Consider the following 17545-nt stretch of genomic DNA (forward strand, 5'->3'; position numbering starts at 1 on the left):
ATATAACTCTCTAGTAAGTGATATCTGAATTTTTACTATATTTGCTATATGTAATTTTCTGAAAGAGATGAAGAAGTAATGAGATATTAAGATTTAAATTTATTTAAAGAAATCAGTAAACATTTAATGAAGTTTGGGTGACTTAGAAATATTAGCAACTGTCCATGCATATTAAATTATAAACCTTGCTAATGCTGCCAAAATAAAATTTCTAAATAAGTTGTTAACCTTACTGAGTAGCTTTACACGTATTTGTAAAAAACAGAACAAACAACAACAACACAAAAACCTGGAGAGAGTGCTCTTCTAATTTTTTTTACAGTGCATTCATTTCAGGTACTTTAATTCTACCCTTCTCATATTTCTCCCATATACCAATATCTTTCCAGATAAGCCACAAAAACCTAATTTTCTGCAAAGACATGTATTTATTACATCAATGATCCCTGAACAATAATACAGGAAAAGTATACATCCAAATTGTTCCTGTGGGGTTGTTTACCCTGTGCTTCTATATAAATAAATGTTTGGGTAGACTGCCCATTGTTTTCACCTTAGAAGAGGCAGACACATATAATGACAAAACTTTGCAAAGAAAAAGAACAATTTAAAAAATATGCAACAGCACAAATTCTTCTATATCACCTTTCTTTATTAAAGTATTTTAATGAATGTTTTTATGAAACCCTATGAATTAGGGGTAGAAGAATATATTGTCATCTCTATTTTACTAATGAGGAAACTGACAAATAGAAGTTACACGACTTGCTCAAAGTCACCCAGGAAGTCACTGGATGAACCAATAATGGAACCCAGTTGTTTTAATCCCCAGACTTATATTTGAGATACCAGATCCTACTTTAAACAAAAACATACTTAAATAACTCAACAATTTAAATTCACAACATTTTAAAATTTGCTCAACCTCTCAAACAACTAAAGAATATGCAGAAATTTAGACTTATCTTACCTAGACCAATGATAGCTTTTGTTTGTACTTCTTCATCTGAATGCTTTGTAAAATACATCAATAGTTCAAGTACCTTATCCTTTATGTTAACCTAAGGGGGAAAAAAACCATGTTAAAGTGTATAAGGAAGAGTTAACTTAGATCGGTTTTCAACTATAAAGGAAAAAAATACCTAAAAGCAAACAATGAGAACTTCCACATGTGAACTTTACTAAGGAATAATTCACCAATACATTTATAAATCCATGAATTTTAGAACAGTGACATTCATTGAGAATGTTAAAAAAATGAACTGCTGCTGACATAAGCAGTGTGCCTACTAACACAAAGCTGATATAACTTGCGTAAACTTATCTTATTATGGACCTGTAACAAACAGTTCATGGATCAGAAGCCAGTCTGAGGACCATGCTTTGAGTAGCACTGTTTCAGAACTAAACCAGACTACCCTAATGCCGCCTTCATCCTGAGTCATTATAGTCATTTTCAATGCCCAGGGTCACACAGTTCTGTTTTTAAAGCATACTAAATAATTAATATTAGGATCTTTACCTTACTGTTGCCTTTAAAATCTTCCAGATCAAAATCAAAATGCCGACATAGTGCTCCAACGGTGAAAAGGGATCTAAGAAGTGCCGGTTTGTTTGTTAGCAGTGAAGTGTTATTTGGGTCCTCTTGGTGCTGACTTTTTAATTTTGAAATGGCACCTAATAAAGTAAGTAATATTTATTTATAACAAACCCTCTATCCTTAAATTGTTATGTTCAAATAATTACTGCTAATAAATTAAAATTAAATTTTACTAACGGTTCTAAGTATTAAACGTCTAGAAATATAAGGGCATTCCATTGAGCCTAAAAGAATTAATGTAAGAAAAAAATGATATTTAAATTTTATTTTACATGGTAGACAAAAAACTTACCAACATTTACTTATGAGGAGATAAATTTCTGAAGTAATCATACTGGGTTATTAAGGGAATATAAAAGACACCAGAAAATATTGCTTCTGAGAGTGGACCAGAGAGGACAATCATCACACCTCTTATAATTCCCTTGACACTACCTCTTATCAGATGTGTTAAAAAGGAACTGTATACACTGCAGGATCTAGCAGAATGATTTTAAAGCCCAGGCACTGAACTTACCATAGTATCTATTGAAACAGGCCCACACAAATTTAAAATTTTGTGTCACTTTATTTACAACTGCCCCAAGACAGCTTACACAATGTTGCACTACCTAAAAGAGAGAAAATGTTACTGTTTAGACAAAAGTTAAAGACAAAGGTAAAAACACATGATTAAGTTATCATTTGTGAATTATATACTGATCAACACAGAGATGGTAAAGTGAATGCTTACAGTCATGCCATATTTGATGATAAGCTTCATTAGGTCTTCTTCAATAGTGGCAAGGAAAGTTTCACTTGGATGCTCCATCAGTGGTACAACCAGCTCTAGGATTTTTGCAACATTGCAGATAACCATGAAATCATTTTGTGTCTATAAGGATAAAATTAGTGCTTTATGAAAAACAAAATCTGAAAACAAACTATATACAGCTTTACGTAGTTGGGAGGTTTGGTATTTTATATATATATATATATATATATATATATATATATATATATATATATATTTATATAAAGCTTTTTTTCAAAACAAAAACATTAGTAGAAAAGAACTTCTTTAAAGAATGAAGGGAAGAGCAGCAGATAGTGACAGGAACCTGGATTCTAGCTCTGTCACTAACTTACCATGTGATCTTTGGGTCACTTAATCACAATGCTACAATTACTCTTTTTCTTCCTAAAATGCACTAACAGTCAATTCTGAACAATGGGGTTTAACTAACAGAGTATTTTACCAAGACTGGTATCGTTTTCAAGATTAGTATTTTTCAAACTAGGGTATGTTAACTCAGTAGTTCTCAACTGAGGGTGACTTTGCCCCCCAATGGATATTTGGCAATATATGGAGACACTTTTGGTTGTCACAACAGGGGCACAGGGGTGCTACTGGCATCTGGTGGATACAGGCTAAGTATACTGCCAAAAATCCTACAATGCTCAGAATAGCTCTTGACAACAAAAAATAATCCGGCCCTAAATGTTAACAGTGCTGAGGTTGAAAAGCCCTGTGTTAACCCTTCTTATGATAGATGAAAATGTGGAATCCCAGAACTAGGTATAAGTCTCCTTTATTTTAAAATTTAAAATATTCTATTAAAATTATTTTTTAATTTTAAAAGTTTTAAAGCTGATTAAAAACTAAGCGGTTTAAAAAATAGGTAGAACATTAAGAAACAAAAAAACCAAGAAACAAAGGGGACTTCCCTAGCGGTCCAGTGGTTAAGACTCTGCACTTCACTGCAGGGGGCGCGGGTTTGATCCCTAGTCGGGGAACTAAGATCCCACATGCCAGGCGGCAGGGCCAAATAAAACATCTTAAAAATAAATAAAGTAAAAGCTAGTGATTAAAAAAAAAAAGATATTAAAGGATTTACAGTAAAAAGTCTCTTTCCTACCCCTGTCCTCCAGTCACCCAGGGGTGTCCCTGCCCATAGGCAAATAAAGTTACTAGTTCTTTCTTTCCTTTCCTCTTCTCTCCCTTCCTTCCTTTCTCTTTCTTCCTTGACTAAGGTTTTAACATACGTTTTTTTATCTAGCCAAGTTATCATTCCTTATTCTTTTTTCTTTTTTAAAGATTTATTATTTATTTGTTTTATTTATTTATTTTTGGCTGTGTCAGGTCTTAGTTGTGACATGCGGGGTCTTCGTTGAGGCAGGCGGGATTTTTCATTGTGGTGCACAGGCTTCTCTCTAGTTGTAGTGTGCGAGTTTTCTCTTCTCTAGTTGTGGTGTGCAGATTCCAGGGTGCGTGGGCTCTGTAGTTGTGGCGTGTGGGCTCTATAGTTTGCAGCACGCAGGCTCAGTAGTTGTGACACATGGGCTTAGTTGCCCTGTGGCAACGTGGGATATTAGTTCCCTGACCAGGGATTGAACCCGCATCCCCTGCATTGTAAGGCAGATTCTTTACCACTGGACCACCAGGGAACTCCCTCATTCCTTATTCTTAGCAACAGGTTTTTGACACTCATTTTGAACTCTTTGAGCTTATTATTACCGCACTGGTTAAAAACTTTCTGACCTTACATTCATCCTTCCTTTCAGGATACACAGAGGATTAAATAAAAAAACAGGCTAAGATGAATGTTTTTTTTCTAAGTAACATAGATATCCTATTGTTCCCTGCCATCTCCCACTCCCACCTCCTTTAAGCAACAGGGGATGAGTTAAAGTGGGTGTAGGGATAAATTAGTTTTTGTCAAGTAAGATAAATTCATTTGAGAATCACTGCCGAAATTTTACTTAAAAATATGTAGTAAAAAATTTTTGAAACATAACTGGCTTGAAAAATCAAGTAAATGAAGTATCTTAAATTCTAGAAGGAAAATTTAAATGAAGATGTAAATCATGAAGGAAAAGAGCTGTAGAACATAAGAAATATTTGAAATGAATATACATAAGATAGTTCAGTATCTCAAACATTTAAAGAGTTTTCAAAAAAAGGTCCACAATTCAAAGGTAAAATGGGCAAATGATAACAACAGTCAAATCACAGAAAATCAAGTCCAATTGGTTAATATCATAAAAAAGATGCTCAACCTTCTTAGAAATCAGGGAAAGGAAACTGAAGCAACAATGAACTATACTCTTTTACACCTGTTAGACTGGCAAAGAGTACAAAAATGACACAGATTGTCATTTACTGGTTTCCAAAGAGGCTATGAAACATGTCCACCAGCAATCTGGAAAGATCTATTCAAAACCAAAACCAAAACTAAAAAAAAAATTCCCTCAATCTGGGAAGTTAATTCTTCAGAATCTACCCCAAAAGAAAAAAAGCACCAGTATTTAGAAGTATATGAATAGGAATGATTATTAAGGAATCGTTTGTAGTGGCTATCAATAGGAAACAATGTAAATAAGTACCTGCCAAGATGGGAAATGGTTAAATAAATCACAGGACGTCCATAAAATGAATATTATGTAGCCATTCAAAAGGATGAATTAAACATATATCAGTTGTTTTGAGATTAGTAAAAATGCCTAACAGATATGTATATAACATGACCTGATATTTAAAAAATCTGGTCAACCATTTGTTTACATGTCTATGTGTGCCTACAATTATAGAAACATGGATAAAGTGGCAAGGATATTCCAGATTGTTTATCTTGAGAAGAGGAGGAATAAAGATGGGGGTAGGATATAAAAAACAAAAACAATTTTATAATGTGTCTATTGTATTTATGAGATGGCCTTATTTATATAAAACTCTATATTGGTGTATATATAAAAATATGTATATATGCATAACAAATTATACAAAATGTTTTCAAAGTAACCTTGTTTTAAAAAAATATTGACTGAAAAGAGGACAATTTATAAAGGTTCCATTATAGTTCAGATTCTAGAGGCAAGCCATGGTGTTGAATTCTAGTTTTGGGACTTGTTAGCTGTGTGACACTAGGCAAGTTAGTTATATTCTCTAAGCTTTCGTTCCTTATCTGTAAAACTGAGATAATAACGGTACCGACCTCACAATGTAAATGAGATAATGTATGTAAAATTCTTCACAGTGTTTGGCACTGTGCTCAATAAATATTATCTATTATTATTAGCCACAGATTACATATTAATCAATTTATTTCTGGATCTAACACCAAGATCTAAGTCCTAAAGATAGAATTAAATGTTGTCTTAAATGTTGTTTTCAGAAGTACTATATATTGTTTTTGTTTTTTTAAAATAAATTTATTTTATTTTTGACTGCATTGGGTCTTCGCTGCTGCGCACGAGCTTTCTTTAGTTGTGGCTAGCAGGGGCTACTCTTCGTTGTGATGTGTGGGCTTCTCATTGTGGTGGCTTCTCTTGTTGCGAAGCACGGGCTCTAGGCACGCAGGGTCAGTAGTTGTGGCACACGGGCTTAGTTGCTCCGCGGCATGTGGGATCTTCCCGGACCAGGGCTCGAACCCATGTCCCCTGCACTGGCAGGTGGATTCTTAACCACTGCGCCACCAGGGAAGCCCTATATATTGTTTTTAATGCATTTATATTCTGGTACTTTCCTCTGTCTTTAAAATTTCTCAGGACATCCTGAAGATTTTCACCTAGAATTTGTTAATTTAGATCGCCAAAAAAACCTGACTGTGGCAACAAAACAAATTTAGTAAACAGTTCAAGTTAGCTCCTTAGGAACACTGGGAACATAGTAAGTAAAAAACTATTTACATTTATAGGTTTTTAGAGTATTTTAAAATTTAGTGTTATAATAAGCCACTTAACTCACCAAGCTGTCATGTTAAGTTGCTAGATTATCTTACTCAAGTAATATTTAATCTTCACATTTGATTTTAGGAAAATATAGTATGTGTAATATTAACTTAAAATAACAGCCTAGCATCTCTGATGATCCTAGGTCTTCCATATTCAATATACTGATACGTTATAAAAATAAATAAAATATATCAAAAATGACAAATGAAAAGCAAAATCAGAATCCGAAAGACAGTAAATTTCTCAGTGACAGGAACTCTGTCTCATTCACCTTTTAAGTCCTAACGATAATTACGACGTTTATTAAGCATTACTGAGGATTTAGCTTGAGGAGTTCACAAAGAAATGGGACTTGAACTTTATTTATAATACATCAGAAAAAGGATGTTTGTAGATAACTTGCCACAAATATTAGAACAAACATTTGAGTACATAACCCAGTTGATCTGGCAGTGAAAATGACTGTCATCTGTCAGTGAAAATGTGGATGACACAATGTGAATTTTAAATTTAAAATATTTACTACATGGTTTATATAAGAGAAAAATAGGACAGCTCTAATACTTACACTACATTTAGTGGTAAGATATGGTTGCATAGTCATGGCATGTTTAACCATGAGCTGGGGTCTTATTTTGCTGAATAAGAACAAAGTGGTTATGCAAGCTACCAATCGTCCAGAATTCACACCTTTATTGTCAGAGTCTGGAAAAACAAACAGAGAAATAAGACACTAAAATATGACAAGGCAATGGAAATTATACAGAATATTATTTAAATTACTCAATACTATCCCCTGAATAGATTCAGTGCATGCCTGAATACAACAGATTAGCATTTCTTATGATGCTAGACTTCCTGCATTTCATTTTTTCTTTGTTATATTACATATGTAAAGGATAAAGGACAAGGAGGCTGCACTAGGGAAGGCAAGTTTTACACTGAGGGGAGTAGGACTGAAGTTAAAAAGTAGAATGAAAGTTGGGAAGTTTAGAGATGGAATTTTCAGAATAAACATGGTATTGATTATATCTAAAACTGGATGGAAATGAGTATGGGAAAGAAAATTAGCAAAGGAGGACAAAGACAATTTAGCTGAGGTGATACTGTGTTTAAGGGTACTGGGGAGAAAAAGAGATACTGCTGTGGCAGAAGAATGTTAGAAGACAGGAATGATAAGAAGGTGGACCAGTGCTATATTAGAAAAGTAAACAAAATGCTGTTCAGGTGAGAGGAAAATGTTGCTAGTTAGGAGATAAAATGTTTCTTGGTTCTCAGGAGTTTTTAGAGGAGATTAGAAACTTTTTAACATTAAGTGACAACAGTATCACCCTTAAAATCTAGGATAGGGAAAAGTAGGGGAAACAACAAAATATACAAAGAAAAAGAGGTAAACATGGAAAATGAAAAAAAAATTAAAGAAAAAAAACTGCAATAAAAATATAAAGAATATCAACAATTTTACCATAAATGATACCTCTGTATAGAGGCAACTGGCCCCCAATTCTGAAAACTGACTGAGGCTGACTATTGTTCCTCATTAATGTACATTAGGGGATGGGAAATAATGTTAGTCTTGTGTGCTTTTAAGCAATAGATATCCATTATGACTTTTATAAGTTTTATATAATTATTTATATTTTCATTAACTTCAATTTTGTGACTGACAGTGTGATAAATAATATAAAATATTAAATATTTAAGGAATTTCTCAATTAAAAAATATTAAGAGCTTTCTAGGTCAAGATTAAGCATATGTTATATAATAATTATAAATGATATTAGATATATACTACAAATCTTTTAAAAACATTTTTATAATAATTAAAACAATTTCATTTTGATAGAAAATTTTATATAATTTAAAAGATATTGAACAGTTTTTGGATGAGTGCATTTAGCTAAATACATATTAGCCCCTGGACTTACTTTAATTCCTGTTCATTATGACATCTAAAATTATGTGCTATTGAAAGGTATGTGGAAGAAACAAGTCCTATGCTTTTATTGTACTGCTCTAGATAATATTACTCAACCATAACAATATAACCTAGGATTCAACACCAAACAAAAAACAGATTTCATTTAAAAGTGAAGTAGTTAATTATTAGGCTAAGCAGAGCTAGAGGCAAAAATGAGAAATGTGCCCAAAGTATTTTAAAATATCTTATAAAATCAACTTAACGACCAATATATAAAATGTCTTACCAGCTAGAGATTCCTCATATTTAAGAATGTGCTCAACTAGGTTATCAACAAGTTGAGTACAAGCTTTCTTCACAGGTTTATATGAGGAATCCTCTTCGGACTTCAACAACTATATATGTATATATATAAAAAAAAAAAAATCCCAGTATAATTATTCATTAGACAATAATAATATAAACGCATTAAATGTGTCCATAAGTAATAAGCTTTTCAATTGGTTATTAACAATGTAATACTGAAAATGCAAATTAATAAACAAAAATATGTAACAAATATTTAAAAATATCTTATAAACCAGTAATTTATAGATACTTTCAAACAATTTTAGTATGAAGGCATTTAAATTGCTATGTGTAGGACCTAAGGTAGAATATGAGAGAAATGAGAACGGTGACCTTCTTTTAAGAGTACCACTCAATGTTAGTTGAATGATTTTAAAGAATGAGAATTCCATTCCTTATTATTTCAAGTTCTTTGATGTCTCAAAAAAGTAAATTATGGGTTAAGTACATTTTTAAAATAATTGTAACTACATCTGAATTGCACCTTATAATTCGCAATTATAAAACACAAGGCTGGATTTCTTCCCTGTGTTATCTTTTACCAAGTTATTAATAAACAATGTTAGAAAAGTGTTACGAATAATGATATGAGGAAAAGAGATCAGTTTAACTATAGCCAAAAAATAAAACCAATCCAATCTTTCATAATAATCAGAGGTCAATGGTAAAGTCATCTAAGGTATATCTGTTTTGTTAATAAAGAATAGCTAATACAATTCTGGAGCTATTAAAGAAACTGAAATGTTTAATTTCTGAAAAGAGTTCCAGTGCTGTCCAATGTAACTTTCTACAATGATGGATATGTTCTATATCTGTGCTGCCCATTATTGCTGCTACAAGCCACATGCAGCTACAAAACACTTCAAATGTGGATAGTATAACTGAGGAATTAAAAGTAAATAAAAATTCAAGTTAATTTAAATGAAAAAACATGTGTGGCTAGTATGGGACAGCACAAGTTTAAACTTTCACTACAATATGCGTGGATGATTAAAACTGATAGCAATCAGAATAACATATCACACACATTTCCCCTGCTCCCTCCAATTTAAAGAAATAAATGTAAGCAAGAGAATTTCAATTTACCCAGTTACAACTCTGAACAGCAAATTCTCCTTGTCCTGCTCTATAACTCAACATTAAGCAGCTATTAAAATTATATGCTAGTCTGGTCTTTTTCAGGCAGGAGTAGAAAACAATCTCCTCGCCTGTTTTTTCTTTCTGCTCTCCAAGACATCAAGTTTACATAAAAGTATTAGTCATAAATTTTAGTTCATGACATTGCCAATACTGGTTATGTGCCCTTTTAATTTATTTACTTGTAAATATAATGATGCACTATGAACCTAACTCAAGAATATTTCCAATAACTTATATTTCCCAATGTGCTCCTTCCTTTATCCCATCTTCCTCTTTAACTTTCAAGGTACCACTTATCAGGAATTTTACCATTTCTTTGCTTAAAAAAAATTGTCTAAGCTAAATACTGTTTATAGTTTTGCTGGATTTTCAACTTTCTGAAAGGTATCATACTGGATGTAGTCTTCTGAGATGTGCCTTTTTCACTTAACATGTCACTAACTGTAATCCAGGTTGTTGCATGAAACAACTTTATTCATTTTCACTGCTATACGACAGGCCGTTTTATGTCCATACTGCAATTCATTTATCCATTCTTCTGAAGATAGGTTAATTAAAATTTTAGTGGCATAATGAACATTCTTGTCTCCTGGTGCACATATGCAAGATTCTCTTGGGTATATACCTTGGCGTGGAACTACTGGGTCATAGGATATATGAAAGTTCAACTTTATGAAATAATACTAAATTTAAAAACTTTTGTTGTAATATTTTCTCAGCGCCAGTGTTTAAGAGATGCTATTTAATCCATCTTTTCTCCATCATTTGTTATCACCGAACTTCAACTTTCGCCAATCAAATGGGTGTAAAATGGGGTCTTGATTTGTATTTCCTATATTACTTATGAGGCTGAATACCTTATAGGCCATGTGTGCTATCTCCTCTATGAACTGCCTATTCATGACTTTCTCCTGTTTTCCTGCCAGGACTCCTGCCTTATACTGGTTTGCAGGACAGGAGTTCTTTACATACTTTTAACAATGATCCTTTGTTAGCTATATGTGTATCAAATATCTTTCCCAGTTTGTGACCTGTGTTTTCTTGATTCATAAATGTTCCTCATTTTAAGGCAGTGAAATTTATCAATCTTTCCAGGTTAATGGCTTTTGTGACTTAAGAAATTCTTCCCTAAGAAAGGTCAAAAATATATTCACACATATACTTTCTTCTGTAAGTTTTAAAGATTTCCTTTAATCTATATGGAATTGACTGCTGAGTTGAAGAATTAAAAAAAAAAAAAAATCTTTATGGATAGCCACTTGACCCAGTCTCATTTATTGAAAAATCCATGCTACCTTAATTACTGTATCTCTAAAAATAAGTCCTGATATGTGTGTTAAGGCACATCAGTGTCCCTGCATTTTCAGAAGTGACAATTATTTTCAGCTCTTTACTTTTCCATATACATTTTTTAATCACTTTGACAGGTTGATGAATACTTTTTGTTCTTGATTTTGATGAGATCTTTTAATATCTTTCCATTTTGCACGATTTTCATTTTAGGTTTTATAGTTTATTCTCTGTCAGATTTTATTCCTAGTTTACTAGAAGTTATCATTCAAGGGTATTAAATTTTATCAACCATTTCTCCTGTATCCTGACATGTTTATTTTTTGTTTAATGTTAAATCATACACACATGTGATGTTAAACCAGCCCCATGATATGCATGCATAGATATATGTGTGCATATGTATATGTAAACATATACACATCTCTATCCATCTTTTTGATGCATTTCAAAGTAAGCTGCAGACATCAGTGTATTTCCCCTTTTTTCCTTTTTTTTTTTTTTTGCGGTACGCGGGCCTCTCACTGTTGTGGCCTCTCCCGTTGCGGAGCACAGGCTCCGGACGCACAGGCTCAGTGGCCATGGCTCACAGGCCTAGTCGCTCTGCGGCATGTGGGATCTTCCCGGACCGGGGCACGAACCCGTGTCCCCTGCATCGGCAGGCGGACTCTCAACCACTGCGCCACCAGGGAAGCCCTCTTTTTTCCTTTATGAGATAAAATTTACATGAAATATGTACAAATCTTCAGTGTGTACTCGCCCGGTTTTGTTAAGTGTATTCACCTATATAAGTCAAACTCCCTATCAAGATAAAGGACAGTCTTTCTCCATCTTTAACTTATATCAGAATCATCTGGAGACTTTGTTTAGGTGGGCTCCTACTTCAGAGTTATGGATTAAGTCTGGGGTAAAGCCTTAGAACTTCACTTCTAACAAGTCACAGGTAATCTTGATAACTTTTAGAACCACTGATATAGATTATTACCATCACCCCTGAAAGTCCCCTCATGTTCCTCTCCAGTCAATCCCTGGCCCCCTGCAACCACTCTTCTGATTTTTTCCAATATAGATTAGTTTAGCCTCTCCTAGAGCTTCATATAAGTGGAATCATAATATGTACTCTTCTGTGTAAGGTTTCTTTCATTCTGCATGTTTTTATTATTTACCTATGTTGCTGTATGTATCAATAGTTTGTTCCTTTATGATATGGTGTACTATTAAGTTGTATGGATACATCAGGTTTTTTTTAACCCATCACTGGTTGATGGAGACAGACACTATTTGATTGTAAACTCAGGCAGGAGAAATCAAGCTGCACCTTCAACACTTTGCTTAGAAATCTCCTCAGCTAAACATTCAATTTCATCACTTGAAGGTCTACCTTTCACAAAACACTAGAACAGAAACACAATTTAGCCAAGTTCTTTGTCACGTTATAACAAAGACTCACTTTTCTCTGTTGACTGAGAATGTCAACATGTTCCTCATTTGCATCTGAGACCTCATCAGAATGGCTTTTAACCATCCATATTTCTACCAACATTCTGTACATGATTATATATATGCTTTAAAGAGAAGGAAGCTTTCCCTATAGTTCTTCTCTTTTCTTTCTGAGCCCTCATCAGAATTGCCTTTAAATGTCTTCACAGCAATATCAGTTTTTCTCTAGTATGCACCTCAAAAATCTTCTGGTGTCTACCAACTACCCAATTCCAAAGTCACTTCCACATTTTTAGGTATTTATTTCAGCAGCACCTCATTGTTGATACCAATTTCTTAGTATGGGCTGCTTTAACAAATACCATAGACTATGTGGATTAAACAATAGAATTTATTTCTCATAGTTCTGAAGGTTGGGAAGTGCAAGATCAACGTATGGTTGGTTTCTGGTGAAGATCCTCTTCCTAGCCTGAAGATGGCTGTCTTCTTGTTGTATCCTCACACAGCAGAGAGCAGACAGGTAATTTCTCTCATGTCTCTTCTTAGAAGGACACTAATCTGATTCATGAGGGCCCCACCCTCATGACCTAATTATCCTCCAAAGGCCCCATCTCCTAATACCATCACACCGGGTATTAAGCTTCAACATTATGTTGAAGATTCAACAAAGATTCAATCCACAGCATTCTTTGAAGAATCCTCTTGAGGAAGGAGTTCCATGCACTACTGAAAATTTATACTGTTAATCCTGTCTCCAACCTTCCCCAAAGGAACCTATAGTCTTTTACCAGGTTAACTGTGCATTGGGGGAAAAAAATTATTAGACCTTTTAGGGATTACCAGACACTGGCTCTGAACTGACACGAATTCTAGGAGACCCAAAACATCACTGTGGCCCAGCAATCAGAGTAGGAGCTTATGGAGGTCAGATGATCAATGAAGGTATAGCTCAGGTCTGTTTCACAGTGAGTCCAGTGGGTCCCTAAACCCATCCTCTGGTTATTTCACCAGTTCCAGAATGCAAAATTAGAATAGATTTATTCACAGGCTGACAAAATCCCCACGTTGGTTCTTTGATCAATGGAGTGAGGGCTATTGTGGTGGGAAAGGCCAACTAGAAGCCACTAGGACTGCTTCTACCTAGGAAAATAGTAAATCAAAAACAATACTGTATCACTGGAGGGACTGCTGAGATTAGTGCTACCACCAAAGACTTGAAGGATGCAGGGGTTGTGATTCCGGCCACATCCTTATTCAACTTGCCTATTTGGCCTGAGAAGACAGATGGATCCTGGAGAATGACAGTGAATCAGCATAAGCTTAACCAGGTCGGGACTCCATTGTAGCTGCTGCACCAGATGACGTATCAGTGCTTGAGCAAATTAACACATCCTCTGGGATCTGGTGTGCAGCTACTGATCTGGCAGATGCCTTTTTCTCATCCCTGTCAAAGGCCCACCAGAAGCAGTTTGCTTTTAGCTGGCAAGGCCGGCAATACACTGCACTGCCCTGTCTCAGAGGTATATTAACTCTCCAGCCATACATTATAATTTAGTTTGCATGTTCTTGATTATCTTTCCCTTCAACAAGATATCACACTGGCCCATTACATTGATGACATTATGTTGACTGTATGTAGTAAGCAAAAAGTAGCAACTACACTAGACTTACTGGTAAGATGCGCGTGTCAAAGTGTGGGAAATAAATCCAAAAAAAATTTAGAGGTCTTTTACTTCAAAGAAATTCCTGGGGGCTTAGTGGTGTGGGGTATGTTGAGATATTCACTGTAAAGTAAAGAATAAGATGTTGCATCTGGTCCCTCCTATAACCAAAAAGGAGACTCAAAATCTAGTGGGTTTCTTTGAATTTTGGAGGCAACAAATTCCTCATTTGGGTATATTATTCTGGCCCATTTACTGAGTGACCTAAGAAGCTGCCAGTGTTGAGTGGGGCCCAGAACAGAAGAAAAGGCTCTGGAATAGGTCCAGGCTGCTGTGCAAGTTGCTTTGCCACTTGGGCCATATGATCTAGCAGATCCAGTGGTGCTTGAAGTGTTAATGGAAGACAGGGATGCTGTTTGGAGTCTTTGGCAAGCCCCCATAGGTGAACTGCAGTATAGGCCCTTAGGATTTCGGAGCAAAGGCTTGCCATCCTCCATAGAAATAGCTCTTGGCATGCTACTGGGCCTCAGTAGATACTGAATGCCTAGCCATGGGCCACCAAATTATCATGCATTCCGATCTGTCATGAACTGGGTGTTTTCTGACTCACCAAGCCATAAAGTTGGGTGTGAAAAGCAGTACTCTATTATCAAATGTACGTGGTATATACATGATTAGGTCAGAGCAGGCTAAGGGGCACTTGAAAAAATGGCCTAAATGCCTGTGGTTCCCACTTCTGCTACACTACCTTCTCTCTCCCAGCTTGCACCTATGGCCTCAGCTGACCATGGGGAAGACCCTAGGGTCAGATGACAGAGGAAGAGAAGACTTGGGCCTGGTTTATAGATGGGTCTGCACAATATGCAGGTACCACCCAAAAGTGGACAGTTGTAGCAATACAACTCCTTTCTGGGACATCCCTGAAGGACAGTGGTGAAGAGAAATTTTCCCACTGGGCAGAACTTGCAGCTGTGCATCTGGTTGTTCACTTTGCTTGGAAGGAGAAATGACCAGATGTGTGATTATATACTGATTCATGGGTCATGGCCAATGGTTTGGCTGGATGGTCAGGGACTTGGAAGGAACATGATTGAAAAGTTGTTGATAAGGAAATCTGGGGAAGAGGCATGTGGAGACATCTCTGAATGGGCAAAATCCATGAAAATATTCATATCCCACATGAATGTTCACCAAAGGGTAACCTTAGCAGAAGAGGATTTTAAAAATCAAGTGGATAGGATGACCTGTTCTGCAGATACCTTCTCTGAGGATATCAGCCTCTTTCCCCAGCCACTCCTGTCATCACCCAATGGGCTCATGAACAAACTATCCATGGTGGCAGAGATAGAGGCCATGTATAGGCTCAGCAACATGGACTTCTACTCACCAAGGCCACACTGGCTATGGCTACCACTGAGTGCCCAACCTGCCAGCAGTAGAGACCAACACTGAGTCCCTCATATGGAATGATTTCCTGTGGTGATCAGCCAGCTACCTGGTGGCAGGTTGATTACACTGGACTGCCTCCATCATGGAAGAGGCAGCATTTTGTTCTTACTGGAATAGACACTCTGGATACAGATTTGCCTTTCCTGCAGGCAATGCTTCTACCAAAACTATCTCCTGCGGACTTACAGAATACCTTATCTACCATAATGGTACTCCCAACAGCATTGCTTTTGATTAAGAAACTCACTTCACAGCAAAAGAAGTGTAGCAACGAGCCCATGCTCATGTTCCCGACTATTCTGAAACAGCTGACTTGATACAATGTGGAATGTCCCTTTAAAGATTCAGTTACAGCACCAGATAGGTGGCAATATCCTGCAATGGCTCAGGCAAGATTCTCCAGCAGGCTCTTATGCTCTGAGTCAGCACTGATACATGGTGCTGTTTAGTCCATAGCCAGGATTAGTCCAGGAATCAAGAGGTGGAAATTTGAGGGGCATCACTCACTATTACCCCTAGTGACCCATTAGCAAAATTTTTGCTTCTGTTCCATCTACTTTATGCTCTGCTGGCTTACAGAGAGGTTCTAGAGAGGGAATGTTTCTACCAGGAAACACAACCATAATCCCACTGAACTGAAAGTTAGTACTGTCACCCAACTACTGTGTGCTCCTCATGCTTCTGAATCAACAACAAAGAAGGGAGTTAGGGTTCTGGATGGAGTGATTGATCCTGACTACCAAGAAGAAACTGGAGTACTACTCTATAATGGAGGTACGGAAGAGTATGTCTGGAATACAAGAGATCCCTTAGGCCATCTCTTAGTATTATACCAGCTGTGATCACATTACCAGTTATAGAAATAAGGACTTCAATTGCCATGAGTATTTCCTACTTATTTTGTCATGAATACATTTGTGTGTGTGTGCGTGTGTGTGTGTGTGTGTGTGTTGTGTGTACAGAGGTGGGGGAGAGGGAAAGTGAGAAAATATCCTTCTTCCCCACCCCCCGCTTATTCCTTTATCACATAACATAAAGTGTACTGACTTCATATCACAGTATTTAAATGTTGTTAATCTGACATCACAGTACTTAAATTATGGGATATCCAGAAGAGTAAACATCACTCAAGGACTTCTTCTGGGGAAGGGGTTGGTGCATTTTTGGTTACATGCATGATAGTTGTATCATGTTAGGTATAACCATGACCTTGTTATTGTCTTTATTTGGAGATTTAGTATGGTTTAAGTAGATGTATATGGGTACCAAGTTAACAAAGGGTAGAACTGTGATGGTTAATTCTAAGTGTTAACTTGACTGGGCCAAGGGATGCCCAGTTATCTGGTTACACATTATTACTGGATGTGTTGGTGAGTAAAGGTGGTTCTAAATGAGATTAGCATTTGAATTCGTGAACTCAGCAAAGGAGACTGCCCTCTCCAATGTGGGTGGGGCTGAATAGAACAGGTAGAGGAAGGGAGAATCCAACCATTTTCTGAGTACTTGAGCTGGGACATTGGTCTCCTCCCACATTTGGACTGGGATTTACGCTATCAGCTTCCGTGGTTCGGGCCTTAGGACACAGACTAAACTACATACTAGGGGCTTTTCTGGGTCTCCAGTTTACAGACAGCAGACTGTGGGATTTAAGAACCTCCATAATCACATAAGCCAATTCCTTATAATAAATCTGTCTCCCTTTCTCAGTATCTTGTTGGTTCTGTTTCTCTGGAGAAACATGACTAATACATGTCCCTTCTGAGTCAATCCCTGACCCCTGCAATCACTCCTCTGATTTTTTCCAATACAGATTAGTTTTGCTTCTCCTCGAACTTCATATAAATGGAATCAGAGTATGTACTCCTCTGTGTAAGGCTTCCTTCATTCTGCAGTGTTTTCATTAACCGTCTATGTTGCTGTATGTATCAGCAGTCTGTTCCTTTATGATGTGGAGCACTATCAAATTGTATGGATATATCGGT

At 36.1% G+C, this 17545-nt stretch overlaps 1 protein-coding gene across 4 annotated transcripts in view; it reads right to left on the minus strand.

Annotated features, from left to right (window-relative positions):
- Positions 1 to 17545, minus strand: part of NIPBL (NIPBL cohesin loading factor) — a 191505-nt gene that overhangs the window by 21621 nt on the left and 152339 nt on the right. For 3 of the 4 annotated variants that reach the window (XM_027092649.1, XM_027092653.1, XM_027092652.1), the window contains 6 exons: positions 8522 to 8630; positions 6882 to 7018; positions 2334 to 2474; positions 2118 to 2211; positions 1523 to 1677; positions 971 to 1061 (listed from right to left, as the gene is read on the minus strand). In XM_027092649.1, the coding sequence (XP_026948450.1) occupies positions 971 to 1061; positions 1523 to 1677; positions 2118 to 2211; positions 2334 to 2474; positions 6882 to 7018; positions 8522 to 8630 (727 nt within the window). The remainder of the gene's footprint in view (positions 1 to 970; positions 1062 to 1522; positions 1678 to 2117; positions 2212 to 2333; positions 2475 to 6881; positions 7019 to 8521; positions 8631 to 17545) is intronic. The other variant, XM_027092651.1, reaches the window with a different exon arrangement.

This window comes from Aethalodelphis obliquidens, unplaced genomic scaffold, assembly GCF_003676395.1.
Source record: "Aethalodelphis obliquidens isolate GAN/ISIS:26980383/991018 unplaced genomic scaffold, ASM367639v1 scaffold80, whole genome shotgun sequence".
Classification (NCBI taxonomy): Eukaryota; Metazoa; Chordata; class Mammalia; order Artiodactyla; family Delphinidae; genus Aethalodelphis; species Aethalodelphis obliquidens.